General features: G+C 38.2%; 1 protein-coding gene across 1 annotated transcript in view; it reads right to left on the bottom strand.

The window, feature by feature from the left end:
• PROSER1 (proline and serine rich 1) overlaps positions 1–12,119 on the bottom strand; it is a 32,715-nt gene that overhangs the window by 18,590 nt on the left and 2,006 nt on the right. Inside the window, exons 2-7 of the mRNA XM_002721091.5 lie at positions 11,053–11,118; positions 9,288–9,356; positions 5,384–5,478; positions 4,314–4,407; positions 2,420–2,530; positions 1,132–1,215 (exon numbers count right to left, since the gene is read on the bottom strand). Of these exons, the coding sequence (XP_002721137.2) occupies positions 1,132–1,215; positions 2,420–2,530; positions 4,314–4,407; positions 5,384–5,478; positions 9,288–9,356; positions 11,053–11,118 (519 nt within the window). The remainder of the gene's footprint in view (positions 1–1,131; positions 1,216–2,419; positions 2,531–4,313; positions 4,408–5,383; positions 5,479–9,287; positions 9,357–11,052; positions 11,119–12,119) is intronic.

Raw genomic sequence — 12,119 nt, 5'->3', positions numbered from 1 at the left:
TGCGCCCACATGGGAGACCAGGAGAAGCACCTGGCTCCTGGTTTTGGATCAACGTGGTGCACCGGCCGCAGTGGCCATTGCAGGGTGAACCAACGGAAAAAGGAAGACCTTTCTTTCTCTCTCACTCTGCCTGTCGAAAAAAAAAAAAAAAAAAAAAAGAATTTGGGCAAATCACACCTTCGCTACAGCAAACTCTCCTCACTCTATACTTGCAACTGAAAAGCTCATTGTGGCTAAAGGGATAAAAGTTTTTGACTGGTATCCCTTTATTCATTTATTTAAAGCTTTGGAGGGTCATTTTTATTTATTTTCTTATTTATTTGACAGATGGAAAGACATTCAGGCACAAAGAGGACCCAGTTCACCAGTTCACTCTGCAAATGCTCATAAAGGACAGAAATTGGGAATCCATCCCATGTCTCCCACTTGGGTGGTGAGGACACAACTACTTGAGCCATCACTTGCTGCCATCACTTGCTGCCTCCCAGGGTCTGCACAGCAAGAAGCTAGATCAGAAGTGCAGTCAGCATTATAAACCAGATATTCCTATATGAGGTGTGGCTGTCTCAGGTGAGATCTTAACTGCTAAGCCAAATGCTTGCCTTGGTTTCATTTTAAAATGCTTACCCTCAAAAGGGCCCTTAGTAGGTTAACTAGTTATACAATATTTCCCTCAACTATTCAACTACTCACCCTCCTACTCTCCAAGAATTTTTTTTTTTGACAGGTAGAGTTACAGACAGTGAGAAAGAGAAAGGTCTTCCTTCCATTGATTGACTCCCCAAATGGCTGCTACGGCTGGCGCTGAGCCGATCCGAAGCCAGGAGCCAGGTGCTTCTTCCTGGTCTCCCATGTAGGTGCAGGGACCCAACCTCTTGGGCCATCCTCCATGTCCTCCCAGGCCACCGCAGAGAGCTGGACTGGAAGAGGAGCAACCGGGACTAGAACCCAGCAGCCATATGGGATGCCGGCGCCACAGGCAGAGGATCAACCAAGTGAGCCACGGCACTGGCCCTGAGAATTTCTAATATACTTTAAACTTGGCAATAAAAATTGAACTTATGCTATGAATAAATATGAAACTACATTTTGAAGTTAAGATTTGTTTCATTATTTGTTTTCTAAACATACAGGTTTGGATGGTCCAAGAATCCGTGCAGCTATTCCTTTGCCTTCATTGGTACATTCTTCACCATCTTTTTTCAAAGGTGTACCCTATTAAAAAAGGAAGGTAAAAAAACAAAAATCAAATAAACAAACTCATTATGATACATAGATACATTTTCCTCCACAAAATAGATAAATCAGAAATAGACTTCAGTGCCACAGTGGGCATGATGCCCAAAGAATCAAAAATAATACCTGTATCATTGATGAAAATAGATGAGAAAAACAGTGCTCTTCATAAATATTAAGTGTGATCACTTATACTATGCAGGGTAAATGTGACTTCACTCAAACTGCTGTAACTGATAGACCAGAATAAGTTCAGATGACTACAGTGTCTGTCCCTAACAGTGTGTATCCCAAATGGTATACACTAGCATGGAAGCCAACTTTGAAACAGCCTCCACAGATCCCCTCCCAGAATCACTAACAGGATTTGGCAGAAATGATGGCATTGGATTTCTGTGGTTTCTACTCGCTATCTCCTGTAAGACTTGCTCTGGTGCAAGCCAGCACCATGAAGATATTTGAGTAGCACCACAAAAAGTCCTGTGGCAAGGAATAGAGGCCCCCTGCCAACAAGCAACACCAACCTGCCAGACATGTATGCGAGCCACCTGGAAAGTCAGCTCTGGAACTCTAATCAAGTGTTCCGGTGAACAGAACCTCATGAGAAACTCTGGACCAGAACAACCCAGCTTGGCCTCTCCCAGATTCCTAACCCACAGAAACTACATGAGCTGATGAAGGTGCATTGTTTTAATGCACTATTTGTCACACAACAATAGAAAGATAGCATTCTCTGAAAAAGTTACTTTACAAGGAAGTCCGAGGAACACTGGATGATATAAAAACGAGCTTCTTTCTTACAGGACTCCTCAGAGCATTTATTATGCAATATCATTTCCAGGAAGGAAACTGTGAGGCTGTATGAAGAACACTGAGAGCTCGATAAATGCTCCTTTGCTAAATATAAATCAGTACTTCTGAAGTACACTAAGAGACAGAATAAAACAAAATTACCCTCTCTTTGTTTGGCTGGTTCTGTAGACTTTGCACAAATAATTTTATGGAGTTTACACACGGTCTTTCAGTTAGTGGGTGAATTGATGACTTAAGTTGCTGGTATAACAAAGTTGCTTTTCTTTGTAGAAGCATTATCAACTGGCCTGTTCTTTAAACACCACTAGCTTATGCTACATTTCACACTAGTCTCGTGAATTTTCATAGATAGTCAAGAAATTGTGCTTACTGGGAAAATTCCATTTATGCGACTAGGTTTTCCTTTGGGATATGGATTTCCTGGGATGGTTCCACAAGAAGATATCATAGCATGAGGAGCTTTGCAGCCCCCCTTAAAAGCCTGTAATTAAAAAAAAAAAAAAAACAGTTAAATAGTCTGGATTTTGGGAATCCTAGCTAAAAAGCATGAATAAAAGAATAGAATCACAGCCAACCTGCTCACAAATCAACCATCATTTACTATGATGAACATGACCAAAAGCAATGTAAGTAAAACTGCTTTAAGTGGAATTATTAAAATGACACTGTTACTAATCTTGCAACTAATAAAGTCTTACAAAATTATATTACCACAGTGGGTTTTATAAATTGTGTGCAGAAACATATATTTATTATTTAACCTATTCCATTTCTCCAACCACCAAGAAACAATATAGTCCAAATCACAAACACCAAGCTTATGGTACAGGCAAGGCAAAGGGGAAACTGAAAGAGATATGGATCATTCTAAAGAAGTGTACAATTTGGAGAAGAAAACACAAACAAGGAACTCAGGACAATGAGCACCCAAAGAGCCGTGCCTTTGAGAAAGCAAGAGTTAGTAATTTTACATAATTGTGGGATAAAATAAAGGTAGGAATTTTGGTTTAGGATGTTTATTACTGCAATCCAAGACTCTAAAATGACACCTCACATAATGAATTAGTGCTTAATACATATTTATTAAGGAATAAAAAACACTGTACTAGACAAATATATCCCAATGACTCTATAATAATACCTAATTATACATAAATATATATATATAGTTATATTTTACAAGTATGTATGATATTACACATTTGGTTGCAGTTGTAACATATATTGGTTTTATAAATTCATTCCCAACAAATATAATTATTAGTTATACAATCTCAATCCTAAAATCCATCTCAATTATGGGGCATTATAAATAGTACTGGGGTGAATGCCCTTCTGCATGAGTTTGAATATTTCTACTAATTTCCTTAGAAAAAAATCCTAAAAGTAGAACTTCTAGGCCAACATGAATTTTAAGGGCTCTTCAATTTTACCTTCCAGGAAAGCTGCACTAATTTACATTGATCACAAAGCCTCCTCCACAGAACTCTCAGTCCCAGAATATTTCTGGGGAGGAAAGTGACATGAACAGAATGCATTACAAGTAAGAAAACTAGAGCAGTGATATGCATGGCACCTTAAAAAGTTTAGTTCAGGAAACCAGTGATGAAGCTCCTGAAGAAGTGTGGGCTCAGCGCTTATGTCAGCTGTAAAAATGGAAGACTGAGGCAAAACTGAGGACTCTCCCTGGGCCTAGAGGAAGTTTTGAGGATTAAGTGACCTTTCAAGGCCCTGGGAGATTAATCTGCATCTTGTTCGTTCAAGCGGGTTTCTAACTATTATGCTGTTTCCAGTCATCACAATCCTAGGAAATTACAACCTTACAAGATGACAAATCGAGTTTTCTAGAGTTGAACAAGCACTGATTTTTCCCATGCTTGCAAGGTTTAAGCTAACAAACTGAAATCCCACTTTAATAGTCATCTCCTATAAATCTAATTAACATAGCTTGATAACAAAACAAATCTGAAAAGTCAGATTCCAAAGTACATAGGTTAAAGACAAAACTTGGAAGCCACAGCAAAGCTACCAACAGACCAAGACATAAATAAGCACCCCGTGAGGCACAAGCCAAGTGACCAATAAGCTTTTCCCCCTAACTAAGCTATCTCTTCCCCCCTCCAGTATTCCCTTCATCCCAGCTCCATTTTCACTTCATGGATTGCAAGCAAGTTCACCTTTGCCATATCATGTAACAGCACTCATCAGAGTTACCACTCTGAAAAATAAGCATATCATTTTCAAAGCAATCCTGAGAAAGTTACCTGTTCAAGTACTCTCTTGCACCGTTTCTTCTCAGACATATTTATCCTGAATAAATCTTCGATGGGACGAGAGTTTTGAGCATCGACAATGTTTCTACCAAGGAAATAAAATTTAGCTTTCCATTTAGAAACCTGGACATATGTACTGGAGTCTACAACTTTCATTTACTGCACAAACATATCTGAGTGAACTTTCCCTATGACACAGGGAGAAAATGTGATTATTTACTATTTTACAGTTCAATTTAAATAATATGTTTACAAAACATTATAAACAACTGAAGTTTAACTATCTGATTACTGAAATGTAACAAAATAATACTTTTATAAATTATTAAAAATCTCTATTTTGAGATTTTTGGAAATAAAATATACTCTCTTGAGTGCATCTTAGGAGAGCTACAGCAACAGAACCAGCCTATCTGTTAAATGCATAAAAATCAGAGCTGATCTAAAAGTGAAATTTTGCCTTATGCTTTGATGCTGCATCTTTGTGGACATCTATAAATGTAGAAGGGATTTTAAAATGCAGCACTCTTCAATTACATACAGGAGTAGGTTCCTTCCTTTTTTCTTTGCGCTTACATACATTAGGTTTACTTATCAAATGCCCTGGTTAGGTTGCTTCCACATTCCTTATAGTATTTCAAGTTCATATACACTACTAAGTGAGTGAAATTCTTGTTTTTAAAATAGAAGGAAAAAAAGGTTCAGAAAATATAAGTAACCTGCAAATATTATCTTTCAGTAAGTAGCAGAACCTCTCACTCTTAAATCTGTCTTTACCAAATCCTAAACCTTTCAAGTTACTCAGGCAAGGCAAATTGCTGAGATGCAGAAAATCAAATTAAATAATTAATCTTGATGAGTTCCATTATTTTATAAGCAGTAACCATGTGTGTACTGACTACACTGGATATCTATTCCCTTGAAGAAATCAGAATTTGTCATTACATTTTCACAGACTATTTTATTACAGCCCTACATACTAATATTAAATGACATATTCATGAGCTAAAAGACAGAAAATTCCAAACTTTTATTTAATAAAATAAAAAAGAAATACTTACGAAGCCAACAGCTCAAGAGCAACTAGCTTGTCCTTACTGAAGGTGAAACAGTTGAGTATATTTACTACTTCTGCTGGATGAACAGCTACCATTTTCTATTAATATAAAACATAATTTTATTTTCAATATGTGAAGTTTTCATGCCAGAAATTACTCTTTTTGGAAGTACAGTTAATGCCCTTGATATAAAACATTTTAGGTGAAATATTTCACACTTTAAGAAAAAGCTACTTCCTCAAAAGCCCCAGCAACTCAAACAGAAGTTCTAAAAATATGTGAATTATATTTCTACTTTCAATGTCACCATTTTAGATGGTAGATAAATTCTATGCCCACTTTTCAAAAATCTTTCTTTGCTTATTTTTTATTTTAAAGAAAGTGAAAGAGAGACTGATCTCCCATCTGTTGGTTTACTCCCCAAAGTCTTGCAACAGCCAGCACTGGGCCAGGTTAGAACCAGGAACCCAGAAGTCCATCCAGGTCCCTCATGTGGATGGCTGAGACCTAAGTGCTTGAGCCATCATCTGATAAGTCCCAGTATGTACTAGCAGGAAGCTGGAATGGAAGCAGAGGAGCTGGGACTCAAACCAACACTCCAATACAGGATGCCAACACCAGCCCTCAAGCTCATTTTAAAATTCACTTTTCTCAGTGTGTTCCCTATAGCGTAAAATAAATTTATAAGTAATACATTGCTCAGAGAGGTCATATAAAAAGGTGATATTTATATATTTAGGAGATTAAATTGCTTGAGGTGTTAAAAATATTACATTCCTGTACAGGTGTGTCAGAGATCACTAGCATTTTCCCAAAGAGTGGTGCATGGTGCTAAATGATGTCACACAGGACAAAGCGACACAGGTATTCTAGTCTGATAGGCTAGGAAAAAATAGGGATAAACAGTTTTCCTTACTGCAAAGCTTTCTTCTTTTTTTTTTTGTTCTTTTTAATGATTTATTTATTTAAAAGGCAGAGTCAGAGGCAGACAGAGAGAGGTCCTCCAACTGTTGGTTCACTCTCCAAATGGCTGCAACGGCCGGAGCTAAGCCGATCCAAAGTCAGGAACCAGGTGCTTCTTCTGAGTCTCCCATAGGATGCAAGGGCCCAAGCACTTGGGCCATCTTTCACTGCTTTCCCAGGCCATAGCAGAGAGTCTAACTGGAAGTGGAACTAGAACCCATATGGGATGCAGGCACTGCAAGGCAGTAGCTTCACCCACTACACCACAGTGCTGGCCCCAAAGCTTTCTTTTATTTAAGAGTCACAGTAATGTACATTGTGGCAATCTAACACTCATAAAATGTTACATAATTATTTGACTAGCGTACCTTCATTTTTAGAAATCATCCAGAAGATTATTCTATGTCATAGAATTATGTTAACAGTAAAGGAAATTCAAAAGAAAAGTTAATGTAAGAAATAAGATTGGGGCCGGCGCCGCGGCTCACTAGGCTAATCCTCCACCTTGCAGCGCCGGCACACCAGGTTCTAGTCCCGGTCGGGGCGCCAGATTCTGTCCCGGTTGCCCCTCTTCCAGGCCAGCTCTCTGCTGTGGCCAGGGAGTGCAGTGGAGGATGGCCCAAGTCCTTGGGCCCTGCACCCCATGGGAGACCACGATAAGTACCTGGCTCCTGCCATTGGATCAGCACGGTGCGCCGGCCGCGGCGGCCATTGGAGGGTGAACCAATGGTAAAGGAAGAGCTTTCTCTCTGTCTCTCTCTCTCACTGTCCACTCTGCCTGTCAAAAAAATAAATAAATGAAATAAAAATAAAAAATAAAAAAAGAAATAAGATTGGTTAGCATTAACACCCAATAGTTTCTGAAACTTGGAGCAGTAGTTTTCAATGCATTTATTAATGTATCATCCAAAGAACTGATACAACTATGTACCCCTTTGCATGTTTTTAATTTGATACCCAAAGATTTTACCAGAAGTTTAAATACAAAGGTACTTCAAAAAGTCCATGGAAAATGGAATTAAAAGATGCTTATTTTGGTGCAAATATTTTGAAATCTATGCAGTTTTTTCTTAATATACATTTCATACAAATTATGAAAAAAAAAACTTTTTGTACCAAAATAAACTCATACATTAAAATTCATTTGTCCACAAGTATTTTGAAGCACCCTCATATAACTATCTGGAAGGACCTTGGAACTACTAATTTAGCGCATTTAATTCATGGAAATGTTCCTTATGCAACCTTATTGGTACAGAAGGTTGTAATTATGAAAACAATCTGTCAAATCAGATTGACTTAAAAAAGGTCAGAATTAATTTAATTCACAAGTATATTAAGTTGTCCTATGATACACTTCTCACCTCTGCATTTTAATTATAAAGAAGCAGACAGGCAAGTTGGCCTCACAGCTTTGTGAGGAGCTTGCTGTCTTGATATAATAGGGTCAACCCCTCATCAATATTTCCTATAAAAGCTGAGAGTGGGCATTTAGCCTAGCAGTTAAGATTCCTGTGTTCCACAACAGAGTGCATGGGTTTGATTCCCAACTTGGGCTCCTGACTCCAGCTTCCTGACCATGCAGACCCAGGGAGTTAGTGACGATGGCTCAAGAAACTGAGTTCACCCACATGGGGGACCTGGATTATGTTCCCAGCTCCTGGCTCCGGCTGGGCCCAAGCCTGGCCCACCCTAGGTTATGGTGGATATCTGGGAAATGAACCAGCACACGGGGGCCCTGTCTGGTTCTCAAATGAATAAAAATTTTGAAAACATGTATTTCTTAGAGAAGCTCTCTTTGCTTTGCTCTCCCTCTCTCAGGAGCAAAGCATTGTCTCTTTGAAAGGTGGAGAAAGATTTCCACCCCAGAGAACTGAAAGGTAACTCTTTTGTGAAGAAAAAAAGAAATCGTTAAAGAGAAGGTGAGAAAGAAGTACTAACAGACCCAAATACCTTCTTAGGCATTTCAGGAAGTCAAAGATCTTTCTCCGATTCCACTAAAGCCAACCACACCTAATACTTGGAATATTTTCCTCTACAGTCAGATATCCAATTTGATCTAGGTTCTAGTGCAGAGCCATACAACACAGTAGCCACTAGGCACTGGAGCCTATTTAAATTAATTACATTTAGTCCTGCACTCCACAACAATGGACCACATATATGACTGGGGTCTCATGATGATATTGCCTAGTGACAACCTAGCCTTCTGATTCACAGGATGTTCGCATAAGGATGAAAATGCAGAACAATACACTTCTCAGAATATATCACCATTATTAAGCAACGTATGCTCCTAAATAAAACTAGTTCCTTGGAGCCTGCATTATGGCATAGCAGGTTAGGCTGCCACTTCAATGTCGGCATCCCATATGGGCGCAGGTTCGTGTCCCGGCTACTCCACTTCCAATCCAGCTCCCTGATAATGCACATGGAAAAGCAGAAGATGGCCCAAGTGCTTGGGCCACTACACCCACATGGGAGACTCAGATGAAGCTCCTGGCTCCTGGCTCCTGGCTCTGGCCTAGCTCAGTCTAGCCATTTGGGGAATAAAACAGCAGAGGGATGATCTCTCTCTGCCTCTCCTTGTAACTCTGCCTTTCAAATAAATAAATAAATCTAAAAAAAGAAAAAAAAAAACAATAGAAGCATAAAAACACTGGAGGATTCCAATCTTTTATTTTGCTTGTCAATCCATATTTTCCTCCTCCAATTTGCCCACCAGGATGCTGTGGTGTACAATTTAATAGTATAGTATATACAATTTATATTTATATTTTGGAAAGTTTTGCTTTTCAACATAGCTACTGAATAATCAAAGTACAATAAAATTTAGGATTTGCTTTTCTGATGGACAAAAATTACAACTTGAGATAATTATCGAAAACTGGGGGAATTAAAAATACTTAAAACTCTATATTCTAAGGAAAGTTAAGTTACTTACATGCTGTAATGCCTTCATTGCCTTCAACTGAGGCTCAGCCCAGGAAAAATATCTCAGTAAATCAACCACCTGAAAGCAAAGACTAACTTAGCTCTAATGACAGGGTGTTTGCAAACATTTCTCTAGGATTTATTTCAGTACTTGGAATTCTGTGCAACCGGGGCCCAGCTAATCAGTGTCACACTAGACTCTAAACATGCTAAAAGAACAGCCATACATGGCTATACACATTTAAATCACTTAAAATCCAATAAAATTTTAAAAATTCAGTTCCTTAATGGCACAAGCCATGCTTCAAGTATTCAACAGCCACATGAGGCAATAGCTTCCACAACAGACAGTGCAGAGAACACTTTCAACTTCACAGAAAGGTCTGTTGGACAGCACTGGTCTACAAAACAAAAAATTTACAAAACAGGAAAAAGTTTCCTAATTTAAAAAAAAAGGAACATTAAAAAGTATGTGAAAGAGTTAAATGTCAGCTTAGGAATACAGAGAAATTTGGTGAATGGGACAGTTTTAAAATATTAATGAAGAACTGATACAGCTTTAATCAACCACAGGGTATGAGGGTGTGGTTTAACACAGGTCCGCTAACTTCCACCCTTTCACGTGAAACTGGAAGGCATGATATACCCAAGCTGCATTCCCTAAACATGTAAGAATTGCCATGAATTGCCACAGCAGCTTCTGACCAGTGCACTGTTTTGAGTTTAGATACTCAGGCTCTCCAACTCTTACTATCAGCAGCAAACTTCCAAGGAATGAGGGAGACAGCGTGATGCAGGTGGCGAGAGGCGAGCAGGGAGGGTGCCAAGCCCAAACCCCTAAGTCTCTACATGATCACTCTACACTGATCCTATGTCTCCAAGTACACTCCACAAAGAAAAGCATAAAAAATTTCTTGGGATGGGAGGCACCATAAATCCTGACTTAATTAAGTATTTTACTGTGAGTTCCTGCAAATGTGGTAATGTTTAAATTATTCTGTAAAGCAAGGTTGGAGGAGCTAACTGGCGTGAAATAAAGAAATAATACCAAACACGCATCGTTTATAAAAATGAGTATTTTTCAAAAACTTTTGAAAACACTTTGTAATGTACAGATTTCATATATTTTTGCCCCCAAATCAATTATCGTTTAATTCTATTTTCACAAGCATTTTGAACTTAATATTTATGTGTACATGTTGTGTATGTGTGTGTATATATGTGTATATTTGTGCATATGTGTGTATAAATTTTTTTTAAGTTTTGAAAAGCTTTGAATCAAAGTTTCACTACAGTATTATGCTTAAGGCATTATTCTTGTTTTAAACAACTTATTAGACATCATATGCTTTTTTCTTAGTTCTTTAATTTTTATTTAGGGGATTCATCAAATATATTTCATTATTCACATTTTCTTTTACATTATGTACTGAATTTTGCAATCACTATCTTATAAAATTTTACATATTTGAGTAAGTTTCCTATTAAAAGTTCAAAAAATGTTGGTATAGTGGACAGAAAGAAAAACACTTTAAATGTTTTGACACTAGATTTGAAAATCACGTTAGAATATGCTATTGTGGTGAATTTGTGCTGTTTTATAAAATGCTCCTGAATTATAAATTCTGTAAAACTTTCTCCCAAAGCTGAAAGCTTCTTAAGTTCTTGAATAAAGACAGCAAAAAGTAAAAGCAATCCTGAATTTAACCAGCAGGTCAGCATTAAGCAGAACACTGATATAAAAGAAAATCCTTGTTGAAAAATATGAGGAATACCTGTTCACTAGAGAAGTATCCATGCACATATTCAATTGCTTTTAATTTGTACTCCGTCAAAACAGCCTGAAAAGATACAGAAACACAGCGTTAACATATGGGAGCAGCACGGTAACATGCATACATCATCAGAACGGTAGAAGCCACTCAACAATATGGCCTCCTTTAGCCCTGCCTTGCAGAAGGCTGCTAAGGTCAGCATAGTGACACGACATTTTACCTTTCCAGGGTCCCACTGTAACACAAATGAGTTAAGAGCACATCTTGGGCCTCCCTACTCTCTCCTAAAAAGAAAACGAATAAAATGGAAACTGATAGCATTCAACATCAGTAGAGAGTACATATAGAATTCCTGTGAATGTAGTTAAGAGTTTTGAAATACAGCAGGTCCAACCAAATTGTCACTGTTAACATCAAATGTATGGGACATCAATCATGACTTACTTGCTGAGCACCTGTTATGCACTCTGATAAAGGAACAAGAATACACAATGTCGAGTAGAGATTCTCAGTGCTTGTTCCGGGATACAAGAACCCCGAAGCATGAGGGTCCTAAATTGTCTGCATCTGCCATTGGCTGGCAGCCTTTGAGAAGCATTTTAATTACCCTGAAAGTTTCCTCACCCATTAGAGGGAACTTCATTCACTACCCATCTCAAAGAGTTACAGGGAGCGTAACAACAGCCAACATCAGATCTGACACACAACAGGTAGTCACTAAATGGAATCCATCAAAAGTAGGGTCACAGAGAAGTTCACAGTCTTGATACAGCACTATCAAGGCCAACAGTAATCACACATGCTCCCTCTGCAAATATTTGCTGAATGTAGCTATCAGAACTTGACAAACACTAACCATGAAAAATCAGTGCATCTCTTTGCTTTAACTACAAAACAATTATATTTGTGCTTCTCATATATACGATTATACTAGGAAAAAATACCAGAGAAGTAAAAACTTCCAGGGTGCTCAACAGCTTAGCTTTCACAGATGAAGTGTGGGTGGATAATGTACTCTTATGAGTTTGATTACCATTTATCATTACTGATCAGTCAGAAGGAAGCTT

The sequence above is a fragment of the Oryctolagus cuniculus genome, chromosome 9 (genome assembly GCF_964237555.1).
Source record: "Oryctolagus cuniculus chromosome 9, mOryCun1.1, whole genome shotgun sequence".
Taxonomy (NCBI): Eukaryota; Metazoa; Chordata; class Mammalia; order Lagomorpha; family Leporidae; genus Oryctolagus; species Oryctolagus cuniculus.
Note: the sequence above shows the minus strand (reverse complement) of the source record. Positions and strands in the feature narration are given on the sequence as shown.